This window comes from Nelusetta ayraudi, unplaced genomic scaffold (genome assembly GCF_046127955.1).
Source record: "Nelusetta ayraudi isolate G7.1 ecotype Tasmania unplaced genomic scaffold, CSIRO-AGI_Nayr_v1 ptg000057l, whole genome shotgun sequence".
Taxonomy (NCBI): Eukaryota; Metazoa; Chordata; class Actinopteri; order Tetraodontiformes; family Monacanthidae; genus Nelusetta; species Nelusetta ayraudi.
The window spans coordinates 1,663,527-1,685,893 of NW_027466107.1; the positions used below are offsets into that span (position 1 = coordinate 1,663,527).

The 22,367-nt window shown below is 49.7% G+C and overlaps 1 protein-coding gene across 1 annotated transcript in view; it reads left to right on the forward strand.

Annotated features, from left to right (window-relative positions):
- Positions 1-2,044: 2,044 nt before the first annotated feature.
- plekhh3 (pleckstrin homology, MyTH4 and FERM domain containing H3) overlaps positions 2,045-22,367 on the forward strand; it is a 31,886-nt gene continuing 11,563 nt past the window's right edge. Inside the window, exons 1-4 of the mRNA XM_076038514.1 lie at positions 2,045-2,799; positions 7,706-7,761; positions 17,513-17,607; positions 21,196-21,378. Coding sequence (XP_075894629.1) covers positions 2,665-2,799; positions 7,706-7,761; positions 17,513-17,607; positions 21,196-21,378 — 469 coding nt within the window. The 5' untranslated portion in view covers positions 2,045-2,664. The remainder of the gene's footprint in view (positions 2,800-7,705; positions 7,762-17,512; positions 17,608-21,195; positions 21,379-22,367) is intronic.

Here is a 22,367-nt window from a genome sequence, read left to right on the forward strand (position 1 = left end):
GAGCAGAGCGAGCTCTAAAAATAAAACACATGTTCCTCCAGGTCTGTGGGAGCAGGGGCCCCCAGCGTATTGTTTTGGGATATGGGGGAGGACAGCCAGGATCTGGCCTAGACAGAGATTCTGCAGAGTGGATCCAGAGAGGAGGAGAGTGGTTGGGGGCAGGGCTGCTGTACTTTCAAGAACCCAGTCGAGGGAATACTCTCGGCTGCACGTGAATCTGGCCAGGGATTTCTCTTTTGTTGTTGTTGTGTTTGTCTTTTCCGTACATGCAAACGTTCAGCTTAAAATGAAAATAGAATAGAGGGAATTCATTCCAGTTCAGATGCACAAAATAGCCATCTCTTCTTCTCCTGTCGCCATTTGCGGTTGAAATGTGGGGCAGAATGCTTTATGTGTGTCCGCTGAACGCGTGTGTGTGTGTGTGTGTCTGAGATGGGGTGGGGGTGGTCAGGATTACTGTCCATATCACCGAGCACAACCCAGCTGAAAAGATGCGTCCAGGAGGTTTATTATTGATTTTTGAAACCTCCCCCTGGGGAACGCAAAGGGTCAGAGGTTAAAAGTATCTGCAGGGTCGCCGTGCTTATCTATGCACGATGCAAAAAGTGTGTGTGTATGTGTGTGTGTGTGTTCCAGGGAAAACACAATAATGAAAGTGCATCTACCAGACTGAAGTGGGCTGACCAAGAGCTGGTGAGGAAGGAGTTAAAACCAGCTGACTGAGATGTGTGTATGTGTGTGTGTGAGAGTGTGTGCGTGTGTGGGGAGTTGGCACAGAGTGGAGAAGGGGAAATGAAGGGATATTAAGGGAGAAATGAGCATGAGCACTGAGGGGGCTGGATGTATCACGTGTCTGGATTTAGCAGCAGCAGTCCTCCAGCCTCCTACTGCTGTATCTTTGTAGACTGTTCAGCAAAGTGGAAAGGGGGAGAGTGGGGGAGGAGCGGCTCGGTCATAGTTTGGTATCAAATTGTGGTTCTATCCCCTCATTTCCAGTATTTTTAATAACATCTGATCCCAAGATATTTAAATCCTGGGACATTTTTTTTTCTTCTTCTCATCTCCGTCCAAGTGAAAATAGCACCTGGTGTTTTCCCTCTGCTTTCTTATGGCCGGGAAGGAGCTCTGGTTGGCCTTGGCTGCAGGAATGGACACTGGGAGGCAAGTGAGACGTGAAAAGTAGTGCCACAGAAGTTGAAAGAATGCTATAAATTCATCAGGCGTTCCAGATGTAGAGAGAAACGTGTGACTTCAGTTCGCATCATATGTGAGAGGTTGAAGCTTTTTCTCTCTCCTCTCCTCTTTTTTTTTTTTACTTATCATTTCTCACGCACACTCAAAAGGAAGAGGATTAGGGCCACAAGAAGAGAAAAAACATTACAGGAAAGATTTTTTTTAAAAGTTGTTTTCATTTCGAGTTTCAAGTTGAGATTTAGTGAATAAAGTCGACGTTAAAAAAGACGAAATTTTGTGAATATAGGCGAAATTTCGTGAATAAAATAGACATTTCATGAATAAAGTTGACGCAGATGAACGGGAAATTTTGTGAATACAGTGGATGGTGTATTAACCCAGTTACCCACAGCTAAAGTAAACTAAAGCAAACGGTGTATCCCACCAGGTTCACCCACAGTAATCAGGAAACTGGCGAAAACGGAAGTACTTGCGCCAGAGCCTTTCAACCTTAATCTCGACATTTTGAATGCCATCATGTTGACATTAATTGCAAAATTTCGATTTTATTCTCAACATTTCGACTTTAATCTCGAAATTTCAACTTCATTCTCGAATTGGAAACCTGAAAAAGACATTCTATCTAATTATTTCCCTCTTCCTGTGGCCCTAATCCTCTTCCGTACGCTCACACTGCCGACAAACACTCCAGCCGCCGTATGACGCTGTCAACGTCAAACTGGGCGTGCGCTGTGGGCGCGGCCACCCTGAGGAGTGTCTGCGCCCGACCAATTGCAAGTGCAGACAGGAGGCCGGGGGGCGGGGCCTCTCCCTCCTCCCACACTAACCCTCCTGTCCCCAGCTGCAGCAGCACGCTTTTGTTCAAGGCGAGCAGTCTGGCGCTCGGCGTCCCCTACGGAAGATGTCTTTGCGTCGCGGCGCTGGCGATACGTGTTAATTACACCTTAGCAGCGGCAGCAGCAGCAGCAGCTCCGGCGCATGTCAAGCGTCCTCGACTCGACGTCGTCCAACCTGTAGCGTTGGTTCGGGGAAACTGCGTCACTTCTGTTTTTTTTCCTTCCTTAATTATTACTTCATCGCCTTTTTTTTTTTTTTTTTTTTTTTTTCTTTGACATCTCTCACGCAAAGTTTGCTCGCGGCCGGGGCATCAGCGAGACAGTCAGTCCAAGGAAAAGCAACTTTCTTTCTGTCCTGTTTCCTTTCTTAGAATTTTTTTTTCTCCTTTAACGTGCTCTATACAGTGAGCACATCTGCTACCATGGACGCTGACTAGACGCCACACATGTCCATTGACGCCAAGGTGAGGTCGAGCTTATGCTGCCCTGCGTCCTCGTCCTCCTCCGCCGGATATCTATGGAGAAGGCGCCCCGTGCGCTCTCACGCAGCAGCTGTTCCTGGAGTTCCGTGCGGCACCGTTAGTGCTTGGATTGATCCATCGACCCGGACAACGACAACCTAAACCCGATTTGAATGCCTTTGCCAGGAGTTTGCTGGTTTCTGTGCTGCAGGCAGGGCTTCAGTTTGCTCGGACGGGACTATGGGGAGAAAGAGGAGGAAGAGTCTTTCGAGCTGCGCAACAAGGAGGACCTGACTCCCACTGGACGGGTGAGACTTGGACTCCCACCTGCGACACACACACACACACACACACACACACACACACACACACACACACACACACGCAAGGGAGGGAGAACGAGCAGCGTGAAGCATGTGCACCGTTTTACGCATTCAACGTTTGTGCTGCAAAGCTTTTAACCACCTTATTACTACTGCTAGTCAGTAGCAAATATTAACCTTTCAGTGATTTATGATATTGATTTCTGTAAATGTGAACATTCAAATTCAAAAAAGATCCCTTATATTCAATTCCAGAGAACTGGTGTATCCATATTGAATCTGTTGACTGTATAGGAACTATCAACCTGTTCAGTGCCAACCGAACAGATGATAGAAGACATGCGCTGCTGTCTGCTGCTGCTGCCATCATTGATGTGTGAACACGGTGGTGTAGGCTTGGGCGGCAACATTGAGCAATCATCACACACACACACACACACACACACACACACACACACACACACACACACACAGATGCAAACTGTAAAAGGCAGTTTGCTGAACTGTTCCTGTGTGCTTGGCCTCTGTCCGCTCAATTGCAAATAAGACTGCGGCCTTGTCTCCGCTGTAATGTTAGTCATCTGATCGGGCGCAGAGAGTTCAGCATTGTACGCCCCACTTGTGAGGGGGCATTGTTGCCGCCTGGAATCGATGTAGGCCCCAGCATCTCTGCGACCATGCATGCGACGGCCGCACTAGAAAAGAGCCACATGTCAATACTAAATGAGATTAGGCCCTTGGATGCTCGCACAAACGGAGATTGTTCCGACGGGCTCTCAGCTCTTGGCTCAGGTGCAGGCTTAATGGTAATTGGCCATTGTTTTGTGTCACAGACGTGAGGTGCTCTGGCGCTGAACTAACGGCGTGGCACTGTAGATGAAACTGATACCATCCGGAGGCGTTTGTTTCATGGCCCGCTGCTCGATCAAATTGCCCCGAGGCTGCTCGCAGTTGAGTCTGAGTGTGGCTGCGTTCATGGGGGGGGTGGTGGGAAAAAAAAAATGCTGGGGAGCTGATAAGTTTTTACGCCGTTATTGTCTCAACAGCAGAGCGACAGCAGCCAACAGATAAAAGCAACATGTGTTGCTCGGAGGTATCTGAAGAAGTGTTGCCGTGTAGCGCTCGTCAGCTTTGGCAAACACCCACGCCTTGCTTATAATGTGCCATCTGTCCGAACACCGGAGGGTCGGACGAACCCCACTGTCCTCCATCTTTAACCAGCAGTTTGAGATCACAGTAAACACGACGAGGTGGAGTCCGTTTTTGCTTTTAAACTGCAAAAACCACACTAACTTTGATGAGCCTCTTCAGAAAGAAGACCCATCTTCAAGATTTGGCCAGCGTGTTACGTTTGTTGGATTGTGAATTTAGTTCCATTCCAACAACTTAGCATCCCAATTGTGGCACCAATCTTTTTTTTTTTTTTTTTTTTTACTCAAAAACTTTTTCGTCCAAAACTCATAAAATAAGTTAACCATTTTCATTTGTCACACTATGTACTTTGTTTACGACTGTACAAAACCGACTGACGTGCGGCTCACAATACCTTTTGTTTCTGCAGCTGCTTTTGGTCAAACGCTCTGACACACTCGTAAATTGATAATTGAGTTGTCACGACAAGGCCTCTCAGTCCACAAGCGTCTCTGTTGATGAACGTGATAAATTTCCCTCAATCCAAGTCCGTGTGGCGTGCGGTTGCTTGAGTTGATAATGGAGCTCGCCAGTCTGTTTGCTGGCGTCCGCTCAGACTTGAGTTTTTTTTTTAATAACCCCAGAATTGACAACCTCTTCCAAGTGAACAGCATGTATTCGGGTAAGCGGCCCGCTTTCACAGAACCGTCTTTTTTTCTCCTTACGTCCGTGTGCCAGCCAGCTGACCCGCGTCGATCGGCTGCGCCGAGCCAATAATTAACACTACAGCCGAATCACTTTCAGCCAATATTATCAGCTGACCTACTACTGGCCACAGCCCCTCCCCTCCAAACATACAGACAGACCCCACTGGTACTGTTTGGCCTTTTTTTCACCGTGTCAACGGAGGAGGACTGCGGTGGGGGTTGGGCGGAGAGTTGACCGTGGTCCACAATGGTTCCCGGGGAAAGCCCCTTAAGGGCCGCCATCCATCATTTTAACCAGAGCGCTCCATTATGTCCAAGAGCTCCACAAGTCGCGTTTGAGCCGAGAGGTCAGACCTCCCTCGGTGTGTACAGTGCGAGCCGCTCAGGCTTCCATCACTCTGGAGTTAAGTGCGACTCCTGCCAGGGGGTGACCACAATGACCCCCGCAGGTCTCCCTCACCCTCCCCCAAAGAAAAAAAAAAAAAAAGCCTCCACCACATCTCCTGCCTCAATATTTTTGTGACGTGCTGCCACAGGACGCTGTGATTTGTAGCATGGGACTCTCACCGCAGGCAGCAGGCGACACTGCTTGGCAGGTCTGGTCTCACTTGAGGTTGGAATCATGAGTCAGTGCTTGATGCCTGCGTAGACTTGGCCCCTAAAGAGCGCAGGGCCATGTCAGAACCTTTTCTGCAACCCTCCCTCACCCCCACTGCATGTTTACAGTCCTCATTCAAAGAAATTGCTCTCCAACAGCTGCCCAAACAGTCACTGCGAGCTGAATGCCTCCAGTGTTGGGACAGCGAGGCCCTAATTTTAGTACAGGACATCCGTCATTCTGTCTTCTTTCCATGTTTCCATTGAAACTTTATTCACCTTTTTTATGTAACATGAAGTCAGGTTTACCAGTGAACTTTCACCACAGAGTGTTTTTTTGGGCCTGCACAGTTTAGTTGTAAGTTTTTTTTCGGGGGTGCTGGAGTACCCGCAGTGCATCCTGTTCCTCGGGAAACAAATGGGCAGTGTCCAGCTCGGCTCCCAGCGGCTCCCATTAACCGTTGCTGCCGCCGCTGCCCTCCGTCCTCGGAGGTGTCACGGTACGCCGCTTTATATTATTTGGTTTGCCTCACCACCTCCAGGCCACACATCTGGTCTTCGGCCCGACACCGGCTGATCCCAAGCATTTCCTCCCGGTTACTCAGCCTCCCAGGAGAGAGGTGGAGGGGGATGGAGGGGGAGTCGACTGGCAGCGGTAGACGGAGCCAGAGCGGAAGTCTGCCATGGAATGAACACATCAGGACATCTCTGCCGTTTGTGCTTTTCATCTCAAAGTGATTCATCCCCTGCCCATCCAAAGGAAATGCTTTTACCAGGGCACTGCATCGCGTGCCGTTCTCCTTCCTCCCCACGTCCTCCACACGGAAAATCCAAAATCCTTTTCTTCTTTCTTTCTTTTTTTGGTTTTTTTTCTTTTCGTCAATTATCATATTTTTCTATGAGAACTGCACAGACCCTCCTAACTGGATCCACAAGACAGTTGATTTTCTGATTAGTTACTATGTTATGACTTTAATATGTGATGTGAATATGATTGCTATTGTGTGTGGGGTTTTTTGTGTCATTTCTTTACAACTTGAACTCTGTTACTGTTCACATACTTTTCCTCTGGCTGTTCCCATTCAAAGGTCGCTCGCCTATTTTGGCTCACAGACAAACGTATGGAATTTAACACACATCCAGGCACAGTAATGCTGTAATTCTGTGCTCCCCACCCATGTATTTCTCTTTTGGGTTTTTTTTTACAGCGCACCTTGAGTTACACGTGAATGAAATGTTATTACACAAAACCTCATCCTTCCCTCACTTGCCCTCCATCCAACTTATAAATACAACACGACCGTCAAATTTGCAGTTTATGTTTTCTTTGTTATTTTTAAGCAGTCCAGAAAGAAGGAATAGGTTTTTTTTTTTTTTTTTTTTTTACAGGGCAGTGGCTATAATTAGGCAAGTTTGCCCAATAGTAAAGTGTGGTGTGTGTGTGTGTGTGTGTGTGTGTGAGAACTGCGAGGGGCCCAGCGCTGACCTGGATAGTGTTTCAGGTAGGCCAACAGCCCCGAGTTTGGCCTGCGCAGCCACAAGAGCTGGCTCGGAGCTGCGGCTCCCAGAGACAACAAGTCAGGCCAGCCTGGGGGACATACGGTTCAGCCATGCGCACCACGGAATGGGTCCAAATTGTACACAGGCCATCTCTGATGTCTGTCGGGGGGGCGGGGATGGGGGGCGGGGGGGTTTCCAAGGTCAGGGTTGAAAGCAAAGGGCCAGAGCGCTGAGCGAGGAGAAACGTCTTACTCCATCCTTTGTCAAACGGGCAGATTTTGAAATAAAAAGTTCATTGTTCCACTCGTGAAATGCGAATTAAAAAAGAAAAACGTGTCTGGCAATGGCAGCCGCGTTTGCAGCAAGTATAGGAGCCCTTGCGCCACTTTCCATACCAAACTTATATCCAAGAACGAGGTAATGCGATTCGATATGGGCGGCTGGCTCGCAGCTGAGGCGGCTTCGCCAACATTTTCACCAGCAATCTGCGTAGGATTTGCAGCTGTGCCGGCTCTGATAATCAGCACAAGGGCACCCCCGTAAAGTCAATAGAGCTTTCAGCCACATGAAGACCATAAAGCTGTAGATTGAAAAGTTTATTTAAAGATAAGGCAACTGCTCCCGTAAGGAGGCCTGGTCGTAAAAAGATCTATTGTCTCTTTCTCTTTAACAACCATCAAGCTGCACCGGCCAATCGTGTCTTAGCGCTTTTCAACTGCTAAAAATCCACAAAAGGAAAGATTAATTCTTTTACTGGCATTACGCTCTCGGCCAACCCCCGCCGTTGCAAGTGAAAGCCGTCAGCCATCCAGGAACTCAGCAGCAACGTGCACGCCGGGCTCGAGCGCACGACCAGCGAAAGGCTGGAGGCTCCGCTCCAAACATGTTCTGAGGACCGACTACTGTTTGCATTGCATTATAAGCTGTTTACCCTATACTCTCTGTTGTGTTGACAGTGTCCAGCTGAGGTGACTGTTTCTCAACCGACTCGCACAGCTAACGGGACAAACGGGTAAGCACAGAAATTACAGCTGCTTTTTTTCTTCTTCTTTTTTTTTTTTTTTCGTTCAGTTTCTTTTTCTAACATTTCTTTTTAGGAAGTAATAGTTCCCCTGCTGTACTTTTAATAGTTCCTCTGAACTCCCGGGGATTTCAGTGTTCTTCCCTTAGAGGCCCATTATGTCTGTTTGCTGTGTGTGTGTGTGTGTGTGTGTGTGTGTGTGTGTGTGTGTGTGTGTGTGTGTGTGTGTGTGTGTGTGTGTGTGTGTGTGTGTTTGCTCTCCATGTCATGCCATGCTCACAAGCGACCACATATTGACCGATGAACTGCACGCTCTCACCTCCGATGTTACTGGAGATCATATACAATCACCCCCCACCCCCATATACGACCCCCCCTACCCCACCCCGAACTGAGAGGAGCAGCCGCGGTTGCCAGCGACGTGTCAACCTGCAACCCAGATTTCTGTGACTGTAGCGCAGCTGGGAATGCCAACTCCACTCTGACCTACAGAGATCTGAGCGCGTTTGTTTGATGTGAGCGCCGCTGTGCATCTCGAAAGACGTGGCGGTGGGGGGGGGAGAAAAAAAAATCCAGCGTTCAAGCGGCCGCGGTTTGAACGGCGGCGCCAATAAAGTGAGTGATTCACGACAGGGCTGGATCCAGATTGTTTGGCACAGCGCTGGGATCTCAAGACGGCGATTGCGGCCAGGCTTCGCTTCTCTCAGTCTGTGGCATTGAGCCTGTACCACCCCCCACCCCCACCCCATTCTAGCCCCACCTCCACCCATCAGCCTCAATCTCGGCTGATCACTCACGCGGCCATGAATCACAAAGTTTTCGCCCTATCACAAAAAAAACGCACAAAGGAAGAGCCGTGTGTTGCGCAACGACGTGACGAGGTGAGAGTTGCCGCAGGAAGTGAGTGCAGCAGTCTGGCCTGAAGCATCTCGCAGGGTAGACGGCCTCCTTGAAGGAAGGAAGGAAGGAAGGAACAGAGGGAAGACAGGAGGCAGGAGGTTGGCCCTGCCGGACTGGATGACTCAGTCTTATGTCAGCAGCACTCCCGAAAAAAGGTGTGTCTCCATTGCAAGTGTGTGTGTGTGTGTGTGCGTGTGTGTGCGTGCGTGCGTGCGTGCGTGCGTGTGTGTGTGTGTGTGTGTGTGTGTGTGTGTGTGTGTGTGTGTGTGTGTGTGCACGCTGCTTCTAGTGGCAGTGACTTCAGGCCACACTGCACCATTAACCAGCAGGTTTTGTGTGGAGCGAGTTAGTGGGCCGGCTGTAAATCGCATGCACGCACGTGCGCGTGCGCGCACACACACACACACACACACACACGCACTCTCTCTCTCTCTGAGTGCAGAGATTAGAGTGAGTGTCATTACCTGGCCGACTGACACTGACACACCCAGACAGCGCAGCTCGCCGCATGAAGGGAAAGGCAAACTAGACGCTGATAAGTTAGTGTGTCACAGAGGCGGCAGGAGATTTCTTCACCCCTCCGCCTCCCCCGCACCTCCATCCCCATCGCCTCCTCTGTGCTTTATTGGAACTATTGACATAAAGTGTCCAGACGGATGTATTAGTCTGAAGGATGACTGTGTGGTGACTAATCAGGAGCACAGACTCGGGTTTGTCCTTCAACACTGGGGTCAATTACACTGCAGATCGTTTATTGTGCTGCGACCCTGATATGATCTTTAGTGCAGGCCGAGCTCTGTTCCCAGAAAGAAAGCAAAAGGATTTCGTTCACATAAAGTAAACATTTCATTTGTGACTCGGGTGGTGTAGAAATGAAATGGTTCCTCTGGATTTGTGTGGAACTGCGCAGAGTGAAGCCGAGCGACGGCTGGCGGGCGGCGCCGTATGAAACGATGTCCGTCCAACCCGCCGGCTTTTGTTCCGCGTCGTGCACAGATATCTGTCTGCGTCAGTCGGGCCCGGCTGAGGGTGTGTGTGTGTGTGTGTGTGTGTGTGTGTGTGTGAGAGAGAGAGAGAGAGAGAGAGAGAGAGCGAGAGAGAGAGAGAGAGACAGAGAGAGAGACAGAGAGAGAGAGAGTGTGGATGTACTGTTCTGCCCAGTCTGACTCCCAGTCAGCACAAAGTGCCAGGCCACTTGTTCCCCTCCAGCTGCGTTCGCACGCACATTGCATCATCTCCCTGACCCCCCCCCCCCCCCCGCCCTCTCCCCGCCACTCGCCCTCCTACCGCCCTCCTCCTCCCTTCACCACCCCCCCACCCTTACCCTCTTTCACTCCCGAGTTCTGCCTTGCTGCACAGCGAGCGAGATGCGAGCCAGAGTAAAAAGTGGAGCGGACACTTGACAACTCCTCCATCGGACTTTCCCACAGTTCACTCTGTCTGCTTCCTCATTAGCCCTCCTGATTCTTTGACAGTTACACACTTGACATGTTTTTGCAGCGGCTGCCGCACTCTAATCTCCTGAAAGGGAGCAGTGTTCCAGTCCAGGGTGTGTGTGCTTGTGTGTGCTTGTGTGTGCGCGCGTGCGTGTAACATGCGTACAAATTTATACATGTGCGTGCGAGAGTGTCTGCTGCACCAGAGCAGGCCTTGGAAGCGGGAGGCCCCCGTGATCATTTCCCTGTCTGAGTGTCTGTCCACCATCCAACCATCACAAACCGGCCCTGTTAACGGCATTAGGAGAGAGTTTTTAATTTCCACCCATTAGATCCGTCCTTAGGAGTGACTTCATACAACCGGAGAAGGTACTTAAGACTCGCTGTCGTTAAAGTTTCCTGCTGATCGACACCCGTTTCAGCCACTCGAGTCCCAAAAACTCACTCTTCTTGTCACACGCACGTCCCCCCTCCCTCCCCCTCCTCCCTCTTCCTCCTCCTCCTTTCTCAAAACATCACTTTTTTTCTGCCTCTCTCCCCCTCGGCCTGATCCAGAACTTCTTGGCAGTGGTCTTGAGAAAACAGCGTATTTTTAGCGCCGAGGTCATATAGGCCCAGTCTTAATCACCACATTCCCAATTTTCCCACCAGCCCCGGCTTCAAGCAGAGGCCCTAGCAGCCAGCTCATGCGCTGCGAGGAGGGGGTGGGGGGGCGGGGGACATGGGCTGGAGACGGTGGGGGGACGTTGATTTCTCCAAAGCGCTTGCAAGTGCTGGTTGTGTTTTAACAAAGTCTCGGGTTGTGGTCATTTCTAGTCTGGACAAGCATGACTTGATTAATCTCGAAGGCACATTTCAGGAAAACTGCAACGGCCGGTGTATTAGATATCCTACTTTTTTTGTCTCTGAACTTTGCTTCACTTCAGATAGAACAGAACTCCACTTTATTGCTGACAGTGGGATTTGTTCTGTGCATCTGACCTCCATCCTCGTTCTGGGGGGGTGGGGGAGGGGGGGGGGGTGGAGCAGCTGTGCAGCGTCCTGAGGGCCACGTCCAGATCTTCATCAGCGCATTTCAGTCGAGGACACTGACGTGTTGTTGATGATTGGTAGAGTTAACACTGCCATTCATCTACTGGCTGTGTTGCATCTGCACACTTTTCATAAAGTGTTGAAATATCAGCTGAGACTCTGTCGGTAGTTTCAATGTACATCCATCAGGCCAGACATCAGCAGGGAGAGTGCTGAGATTAACCCCTCACGCATTTCATTCATCCATCCAATAAATTGTTCTGTAACAATTCGTACAAAGGTCTTCTTTTTTTTTTTTGCCCCCCCACCGCCCTCCCCCTCCCCCTCCTCCCGCCGTCACAAGGACCCGCTTTGTATTCTGGGACATGTCTCCACTGTTTCCACTGCAGTCATCTGTGCCCGAGAGCAAGGGCACCGCTTTTCTAGCTTTTAATTAGTGTCTCGCCATTTTGATTCCAGCGCCGGCCCCAAATCAATTACCCGTCGCTCCAGCGGCGGCGAGCGGCGCAGACGCAAACTAATCAACTTGTTTTTTTGGCCGCCGTACTCAGTGGAGCTCTGCGACAGGACCGTAGACAGTTGACGAGCCTCTGTGTCGCTGACAGGAGGCGTAGTGGAAGAGACGGGTTTGTTTTTTGTTTTTTTTAGCCGCGATTGCCGTTAATAATGTGATCTCCGCCGTTAAATGTCTCTTAAACATAAATAAATAAATAAAATAAAATAAAAATGTGCGCAGCTCAGAAATAACAAGTGGAGAAAATAACACTTCATTGCGGACCGCACTCAGTCACTTGTGCCGTTGTTGATCTTTGGCGACGGGCTTGTTTACATGGCAATAACTCATCATGCTAAATGGAAGATACTGTAAGTAGCAGAGGTTTCCAGTACCTCTGCCATGTAATTACGACGGGGAGGCTTACGAGAGCAATTCCACCAGCTTGTAATTAGAAACGGAATCGACTTTATTGGCCAAGTTTGCGCACGCAAACAAGGAATTTTTGACCCCAGCGTGTCCCAGCTGTTTGTGTAAAGTCACCGGGGCGAAAACTAAAGAGTTAAAAGAGGATAGATAGGATACTTGAAATGAAACAAGCTCAAACTAGAACAAAAACGATTGGTTCATCTGGCGCCAGAGCAAAATCTGAGCCGAGTCGGAGCTAATTTGATATTGGACAGCAGGAGGCAGAGGAGCGTTTACGCTGAAATAATGGTCACAATTTGCAGGTAGTTAGTCGGCCCTTGACAAGGCGACAGGAATCCCAACAGCCTGGAGTACAGTGGCATTAAATTAATGGGTTTCACGCTCGCATAAAAGGCTTATTGCCTCACCTCACAGCCGCACAGGTGTTTCCAGTGATGAGGCCGTTTGTTCAGAGAGCAGGTCTGGGCGGGAGAGCGTTATTTTTTCCTTGCTTTTTCTTTTGATTGACGGCTGCCTGCCACTCCAGTTAGTTTTGTTGCACCTGTTGGAGCAGAAGGTTACACAACTTTATCAGCTCCATAAGAAGGCCAATGTGGAATTTGATGACATCATGATCATGTTTTTTTTTTCCAGAGGTTTTGTCTTGCGCGCACACACACACACACACACACACACACACAGACTTGGGGTGGTGACAGTCAGTGATGATGAATGGGGCTTATCTGGCTTTGCACCGTCGCTGTTTTACTCCTTTACAGACGTTCGTGCAACACTGTTACTGTGAAAGACTTGCGTATGAATGTGTGAATATAGCCTCCCGGCGTTGGCATGCATATATTGGGACGCTCAGACTAAAACAGCATAAGGTCAGTGGCGCTGCATCATGTGCATCAGTCACAAAAAGTCTTTGTAGACATCTGCGGATTAGAGTGAAAACAAGAATAATGCACGAAGCCGTGTGACTGAAAGGTGACACTTTCAGTTGCCGGCGCCGCTTTGAGATCCTCTCGTCTGAGCCTGGCCCTTTTCTCTGTTCTTGGTGCTTCCCATTGATTGTTTCCAGTTCAGGCTTTTTTAATTTTCTAAAAACAGTTTCTGGTCATTTCTTCTCACGTCCTGGGCAATAAAGTGGCGTGTTCTCTGCGATACGTCTGGGAAGACGGGAGAGAGGAGCGAGGTGGCGTCCCTGGATGTTTGGCCGCGCTCAGCTAAGCTCCGCGCTGTCTAATCCCCGTGTCAAATCGTTTCCTGCTCTCAACAGGAAGTTGCCCGCCGAAGGCCCCACCGTCACGGCCTCGGCCTCGGCCTGGGACTTCTGGGAATGTGGGGGCGGTAGCGCTGGGAGGGGGCGGGGGGATGCGTGAAAGTGTGTCTGTCTTGGCGATGGGGGGTGCGGAGGGGGTGGGAGCAGCAACTGGACAGCTGTGGAAATCCCAGAGCCCCCACGTCAACAAGGCTCTGAACATGTTTGCCCCAAGTTGGCTCCTTGTTTTCACCATCCAATCGGCCATTTTATACAAGCCTGATTCTGGGAAGTCGGCGCCATCTGTAAAATGTGTGAGGGGGTGGGGGGGGGGAGACATGGCGCAAAGATTTGCTTTTTAACTCTTTATTGATATCGCATTTATCAGAGAGAGTCCTCGTATGAACCAATAGAAGTTATGAAGTGGCGATCGCACCCAAGTCCTGCAAATTGGAGGGTTTTTTTCTGACCCCTTCGCGCACATCCATCACACAGTCACCTGCGACCAATGACCCTTTAGATCATTGCAGCCAGGAGTTTCCTGAGCGGGATTTCCTTGTTGTTGACTATAAGTGTTGTGTTGAAGGTGGTTTACAGAGTGCTGTCAAACTTTATTTTGTCATGCAGCAACTTTGGAAAAACGAGAGGCCATCCTGCGACGCGTCACGCCAGGACTCAGTCGAAACTCTTTGCGCCGCTGCTCGGGCATTAATCATTAATGCGCAAAAAAAAACCCTCACCAACATAGCACCTTCTATATGAAAGAAGAAGAAGGGGTTGTGCTGTGTGGATGCCAGAGACTAGAGCGCGGCTGGAAAGGAAGTATACGTTTATTTGTGTCATGCAAATATTAATTAAAAAGTTTCCAGTCCGTTTGAAGTGCTGATTGATGCAAAGTTGGCCATTTGCTCGAGTGAGCGGCGTTGGAGCGCCCACGCGCACGCCAGCCGTTTGGAAAAAGTGAGCGCGGAGCCAGATCGGTTACTGCAACCGGCAGCCGTCGAGCCAAACTGGTATCAGCCATAATCAACACAACATGTGTCCGCACGCAAACGGCCGCGTGGGTTGTGTTATAGATTGTCTGTGACAGCTTTGCCAAAGAGTAAAGGAAAACATGACATGGGCGGTTTTGCCATCTTTAGGGGGTAAATATAGCGAGCGCCGCTGGTTTTAATTTGTGAACTTCTTTGAACACATGTTTCTGGGGAGTCAGAGTGAATTACTCTCAAGGCTTTTCCCCTCACGCACCCGGCAAACACATTGTTGAAGAGACGGCTCTGGGCACGCCCCTCCTCCCTCCCCCCCGCCCCCCACCGACCCTCCTTCCCATGGACCCCGGTGCTGCAACAGCACTCACGCTGTTGACACTGTTTAGGCCAAAATGCACAATAACAGCTGTTGTGGTTTGTTTTTTCTCCTTATCTGTGAGTGGAATCATGGCAGTTTGTTTGCTCTGCTGTTGAGTTGTGTCGTACACTTTAGGCTTTTATGATACTTTATGCCAAAGTCGTTGAAACTCCCCCCCCCCCCCCGCAATTTACAGCATTATTAAAGAGGATGTTTGGATGTTTCAGAACATGTTTTTGAAGGAAGGGAGCCGTACAGTAAATATTTGCACTAATATGGTCTCTTGTGTAGTCTGCTCTGATCTGCTAGGTTCTCATAATGGTTTTAACCGACACAGTATGATTTTATAATATCTTTTCCATCAGGTCTGTCTGAAACAAACTCTCCTTGAAAAAAAAAAAAACACGAAAAGTATTAATCTCTCAATCTCTGCGCTTTTGTGTGCGTGCACAAAACCGTATGCATGCCAACACTTTTTTTTTTTTTTTTTTTGCCAAGACATAATAAAGAGACAAAAAATATGCAAAGGAAATCAAAATCGAATTTATCGCTCACTTGTTATAATTTGACACTGAGCAGACTCCCTTTAGGAGAAGCTTTCCTACTGCCGTCTCCACCAGCCAAAGACATTCTGGACGTCAGAGCTGCGTTTTGGACACAGATAACTTTGCCGAGGCATCGTTTGAGTGTCCAGTCACCTTCGCCAGGCACCCAAACCTGCATTTGGAACTTCCCCTTCGTCCCTCCTAGTCCCTCGTCTGTGTCATCGCTGCCTTTTAAAAATGTGTTGTGGAGCTGACTTATGAAGTGTGTTAGGGAGGAGATGGGAGCCAACCAATTAGGGTCAGAAAGACATTTTTCTGTTTGTGCTTGTGGTCTGGCAAAGTGCCGCTACCTCTTTGAAATCTGGAGGCCGAAGAGCCAAGTTTGATTTTTAAATATGATTCCAAGATGGATTTCCTTTTTTCTTTTTTGGTCGACCACATTATGTTCCATTGTGGTTTCAAATTTTGCAGCAGGTTAGAGCAGTTGTTTTTCTTCATTGACCAATTTTATTAATAAATAAATTAGATTCATGGATATTAGCTGCAGACACGAGGGGTTTTGTTGTTATTGTTGTTTGGAACAAAAATGTCTTGGATTTTTTTTTTTTTTTTCAGTGTATAAATTCCACTTAAAAATCATAATAATTTTATGCACATATTCAATTCCTTTGCATATCTGCTCGTGTGCCCCAGTTGTTTTCTTAAATGCCTGTTGGGAAAGACCGTCACGTTTACACTTGTGTCCATGTGTTATTGAGTTGAAGTGGGCCTGGTTTATGTTGGGACCCACAGAATTTCCCTCGTGGCCCTTGTTGTTGCAGGCGTTCCAGCTCGTTTATACAACTCGACTGGAGCGCACTGCGGCCGAGTCCTCGCTCTGCCCTCAGAATATTCCACCGCGATGCCTTGGATGAGTTCAAACAAACTTTGTAGTGGAGGATGGCGTGACATGGAGCGTCCCCCCCCCCCGTTCTGCTCCCTTCATTGTCCGTGTTGGTTCGCAGTCGTGCAGGTCGCCGTCGTGGTGTTGAGTTGTAGCCAGCTGCACTTCACCTTTTCATCCTTCTTCACGTCCCTTTTGCATGATTGGTGAAGCATCTTCAAGCGACCGAAGAAAGAAGTCCAGCTCTGTTTCACGTTGCCCGAAATGAAGACAAACGCACATCGGCAGCAGATGCGTTTTTGAAACAAACAATGTTTGTGAGCGGCGCCACAGAGGTCAACCTCGTAAGCCTCGCTCAGGAAACAGGATCAGATTAACACACACACACACACACACACACACACACACACACACACACACACACACACACAAAGAAAAAATGGGCGGAAGTGGATTCTGTCGTCACGTAAGCTGAGTCAAAACAGATAAGGCTAAACTCAGACTCATTGATTATAGATGCCCTCTGTGGGGAAGAGCCGTCTAGAATTATCTGATCAATGGCGACATAAATCAGCTGCTGGAGGTGCTGCTAAGTAGAGGCCAGATATCCCGTCGAGGGAGGGCCTGATTCATTTCCTGAGTCGTAATCCCGGGACGAGGAGGGGGAGAAAGAGGAGGATGAGGAGGAGGAGGAGGAGGAGGACAGGAAGGAAGGAAGGGGGGGATTTGTCACTACCCCACATCTTAGTGCGGCTGCGGAAGTAGAGAAAATAAACAAGCAATTCGGCAAATAAATGAGGAGAAAATAGGACCTCTAAACAAGCTAATTGACTGGAAATAGGCCTTGGCCCGAGATAAGAACGTTTTTTTTTCCAACGTTCACGTGTCCAGATGTTGATGGGGGTTTGCAGGAAGAGCAGCAGCAGCAGCAGCAGAGGTGCAGATGTTTTGAAGGATCCCATCCTGCCGCGACCTCCTGAACCTTCCACCTCTCCCTGACTGGCACGAGCCCAGTCCAGCCAGGCCCGAGGAGTCTGGCCGGCGTCTCCCCCTGTCACGTTTATTTTCAGTCTCCCGCTCGGCTCGTCAGCCAGAGTGATAAAAGACAGACGAGCCGCCCTGCGGCGGCGCTGTGTGGGTCGCCGTGCGTTCATCTCGCGTGCTGCTGGGGAGGGAAACCGGGAGAGGAACGCCGGCCGTCCGGCGGGACGGATATTTGCGGCTCCTCTTCCAGCCCCCGCTGTGCGACACCCCCCCTCCCCTCCCCCGACTCGCCGTTGGCACGGCATCACATGGTCCGGCGTTCGCAGCCAACTGCGTGTCTCCGGGCCTGCCGAGCCCGTCCAATGGGAGCGAGTAGCCGGGTGGAAGACTGGCGTCGGAGGGAAGCGACACTTATTTACATTCTGCTGGCCGCTCCTCTGCTCCACGCAGGCACACCGTGTCCGAGGCGTCCGAGGAGATGAAGAGCCCCATCATCGAGAAGAGCAAGATGGGCCAAGAGGACGACAACGAGCTGCTGGTCAAAGGTGAGTCTCCAGTAGTCTGTGTGATTTTATATTTACACTGCAGCCTAGAGTTTGGACTCAGGCCTCTCATTTTTTCATGGTTGTTCTTTCATTCTGATGACTATTGACATTGTAGATTCTCACTGAAGACATCAAGACTATGAATGAACACATTTGGAATTAGGTAGTAAACAAATCTTGCTAATATATTTGATGTCTTCAGTATGTCAATACTGCAACTACAATGTAGAAAATGAATAATATAGATAATATAATAGATAGATAATAATAATAAAGAAAAAGCAAAAAACATTCCAAACTATTGACTGGTAGTGTGTTTGATTTATATATTACTCCATAGTAGTTTATATTATGATCTACTTGCACTAAAAAAAAAAACACCACCTAATGCATCCGCAAGTTCAACTTGTCTCTGATTGCTTTCGCAAGCCGTCCGCCGTGATTGATACTGTCACAAAAATTAAATGCATATCCAGAAATGTGCCTGTAATTAAAAAAGGGAGCCCTGGGTTTTATTTCCTGGCTTTGGATGCTCAGTGGGCTGCTCGGCTGGCCGGTCGGCTGGCCGGCTGGCTCGGAGCTGCTCGTCTCATTAAAATTAAGTAATATGTATTGTCACCCCGATGGTCTCCTAATAAGCACTCTTGCCGCTGCACGCTGCGCCGTGGCCCCGTAGCCGTCCTCTCTCTCTCTCTCTGACCACATGTGGCCCACAGCTGCCCCCAACCCCCCCAACCCCCCCGCCCTCCGCCAGCCCCTCCCCTTCCCCTCTCCCCTCTGTGTGTTCATGTGAGGTTGGAGGATAGTTACTGGCACAAGGAGCGTCTGATGCTTTTGAGGAATGACCTCATAAGATATTCCTGTGTTGTATTTTTTTTTTCTGTTTTCTTTTTCTAACCTTCCCCACGCGCCTCCCCCGCCTCCCTCTCCTCTCGGCCTCGGCCTGCTAAAATTGAGCAGTAAAATGCCAGCGCTTGGATAGGTTACGTCCTCAGAGGAGAGGCGGCAGTCGGATTCCCTAAATCTGACGGCGGTTACTAGGCGCCCCGCGGCTGCTGCCTGCCCCCCCCCCCCTCTCCCCCTCCCCTTTCCCTCACCCCCTCCTCCTGTGGCGCAGCTGTCCCTCGCTGTCCCTCCAAAAGTTCCCTCCAAAACACTGGTCGGGCTCTTCCTGCTGGTCATTGATTACACCGTCCTCCGCGGACCTCCTCTACCTATTAACCCGACCTGCTGTTGTTGCCACCGGCTCCGGCCGATCAGTTGGACACCTCGGGCTGTTTCAACCCCCCGCCCCCCTTAAGGCCCCCTCCCACCTCCTGGTCTCTGCGTGGAGATGTTCTTTTGTCCTCCTTGTTCAGCGTGTTTGTTTTGTCAGCGGCACGTCCCCGAGGCTGCTTGCCGTTAATATTGACTCAGTGACTAGAATAACCCACCTACCACGCAGATGTGGTGGCGAAGCTGAGCTTGCAGACGCTGATGATCGACTGACCAAAAAAAAAAAAAAAAAAAACCTTCAGACAAACCTGAGCTGCCCTCCTCTGTGATGCTTGCTAAAACTTCCCTTGCTGCTGATTACAGCCTGAAATGGAGAGAAAACTAAAATTAGACGCCTGCTGCGCATTTCTTACATTTGCGTTCACGCTCTTAAAATTTTTAACAGCGTAACAGTGATTCGCCAGCGACCGTGTGACCGTGTTGACAGACATTTTTTAAAGTGAAGTGAAGGATCTAAAATAGCCCCACGCACATAGCGAGATGAGACCGCTGGCTTCTAGCCGCCTAGTTTTGGCTCCTCTCATTGTCCTGAAAGCTGTTTGTCTCTTCTCTTTGCTGAGGAATTTCTAAAATATGTGCATTCAGTGCATCTTTAGTGGGCCGCCGGTCCCTGAGGTGCCTGGTCACCGAGGTGAGCGTTCGTGCCGGCGAAGAGCAAATGCAAATTTCAACATTTCTGGAAACGCTCCGTCCTCATCAAGGCGACGAGATGCTTTTTTGCGGTAAAGAGACGGTGACGCACGGAAAAAGGGGGGGGGGGATTGTTTGCTCAGTCTGTTGGGGTGGGGTTGGAGGGGCATGCCGCAGGGGTCAAGGGTCACAAATGAAACAAATTAAGGGTGAGCCGTGGCCCCCAGGGGAGACATTAGCAGGCAGCAGAGATGGGATCCAGATGGGGAACCATGAGGGGATTATACAGGGGTTCTGGGACCTCTTTTTTCCTCATAATAATCTGATAATAATAAAAGTTTGTTTTGTTTTTTGCATAATTAAAAACAGGATTTTTAAGAAGTGGAGGAGGGGGGGGGGAACCAAAATGCAAAATGTAGGTGTCCAGGAAGAAAAGAAAAGTCATGTCAGGTCCTTGCCACTGTGTTTGGGCTCCTAAAGAGAGTCGGCCCTTGGTCCAGGTCCTCAGGATGCCTTGCGTCTGCGACGGAGGCGTCAAGGAAGCGGGAATGCCCGTCTCGTCATGTCTCCCAGCCAGTCAGCTCGTCTGCCGCCGCCGCCGCCGCCGTCTGTCCAGTCTGTCCAGTCTGTCAGCGAGCTCCGCCGGCATTACCTCATGGTTTTTATTTATACGTTTCACGTTGGGTTTTTGATGCCTTGCCCCCCCCCTCCCGCCCCACCTCTTGATGTGGTGTTAAGTACCCCCAGGGCTTTGGCTCGCTTTGGGCTATACTGGGTGGGTTTATGGTGGGCCCAGACCTGCCACTTATATCCTTCAGGAGTATTCTTAAACAGGAAACAGAGACTGGGAGGCTGCGTCCACCCCCACACTCCTCCGCTACCCCACCCCAGCCCCTCTTTTTATTTTTATTTCGGACTGCATGTGCAGCGATGGAAGCCTCGCGTGGAAAAGAAAAAAAAAGCAGAAAGATGAAAGTAAATATGTGTGTGTGTGGATGCGGGCGAAGCGAGCACCATCTAACAGGTGGCGCGCAGCTTGCTAACCACAGAGGAAGCTGCGATGCTGCTGGTGTGGCGTCAGCAACGTTTCAACAAAATGGGAAGCTGGCGCTTCGCCGGCCTCTCGGTCCTCTGAACCGCAGGTCGGCTGCAACGTGGGTAAATGTACAGCCAGTCGTGCTTCTGCTTCTCCATCAAACACCTTGACGGAGGTTTTGGGGGGGTCGGGGAACATGAGGTCGGAGGACTGGAGTGAGGACTTTTGAGAAAAGGACGACAGTCTGAGCCTGGCGTGACTGAGCCAGACTGTCCATGAATGGCTGCTTCACTGCCCCCTCTGTTTCCAGTCCCAGTGCACGTCTCATCCTCGGCCGCTCTGCCAGCCTGATGTGGTGATTAAGCCACTTGCAATGCCTGCCTTGTGTTGCTGCCGGCAGCGTTTTCATTTTTCACCACTGTGTCAACGCTCTCACGTTTGCCATTCAAGAAAAAAAGAATACAACTTTCATGATGTAGGCACGGCGTAACTCTTGCGTGGATAATATTCATATTGCCAATGGTGAGATAAAGGCTAAAGCAAATTGAAAGGCACTCATACAATTAGTTTCATGAGTTGAGGAATGTTTGATTGGTCAGCGGGAATAAGTGTGTTTGATGAAGTGCGTCTGTGTGTTTGTCTTGCAGGCTGGCTGCTGCTGGAGGTTCGGGGGAACTGGATCAAGCAGCGGCGCTACTGGTTCGTGCTGGGCCAGGACTCCCTCGACTACTACAGCAGCCCCGAGAAAGGAGCTCGGCGGCTGGGCACGCTGGTCCTCACCAGCCTCTGCTCCGTCATCTGGCCCGACAAGCAGACCTACAAGGAGAGAGGTGAGGGGCTCCGCCACCTGCAGGACAGGCTGCTGATGCGCCGGCTGACTCGCGCTCGCGAGGCCTCCCTGTCGTCTTTGGTGGAGTCCAGTCAGACCAGACTAGACGGTGTAAATTCCCCTCACCTCCCCCGTGCGGCATCGCAATCACTGTGGTTTCAGAAAAAAGCTTGGGAAGTCTTTCTGGGCTTTTTGATATTTAAATGACATCCTGTGGTCCCCTGTCCCGTCCTAGGCGTGCCGTAAATCTGAGTAAGTTTGGGAAGCCCCAGCTGTGTTTGGTCCAACATGTGCCTCACGGTCGGTCCAGACATCTCCCTTTTCTCTCTGGAATGGGCAGAAAAGACAAAAGCCGCAGAGAAGAGAGAGAAGCCTTTGCTGTGGAGGAAGAGACACATGAAAAGACTTCTTCTTCTTCTTCTTCTTCTCCTTCTCCCTTCTTCCTTCTTCCTTCTTCCTTCTTCCTTCTTCTTCTTCTTCTTCTTCTTCTTCTTCTTCCTTCTTCTTCTTCTTCTTCTTCTTCGTCAGTCCTGTGTTTTACTCATCCATGTTGCCAAGTCTGCCTGTCCGCCTCCCCATGAATGCTGGCCATTATGTCCCGCTGACTTCCCCAAACCACTTAGAGTATCCGCATCATTCAATAAAATTAAACATAGCTCATTTTAACTCAATATCCTCGGGGGGGACTGTTCTGCACACAAATTGGCTTTTAGCGGCATCAGTATCATTTTTTTCGCTGGTGATCGTTTTCAATCAGTGATGGAAACACTACAGAAGGTTTGCGTGTTGACTGGTTGTTAGCGTGAAATATGTTTCCTTCCATGTCCTGGCACCATGCACCATACTCTCCCTTTTTTCCAGGGATTTATTATTTCAGGGTGCCAAATTGATTCAAAGTGGCCACTGGCAATAGTGCAATGTCAAAAATCTCTGTAGTAGAAGCAAAGCTCTTCTTTTTTTGCAGGGGGGTGTGGGTGGGTGATCTGTTCT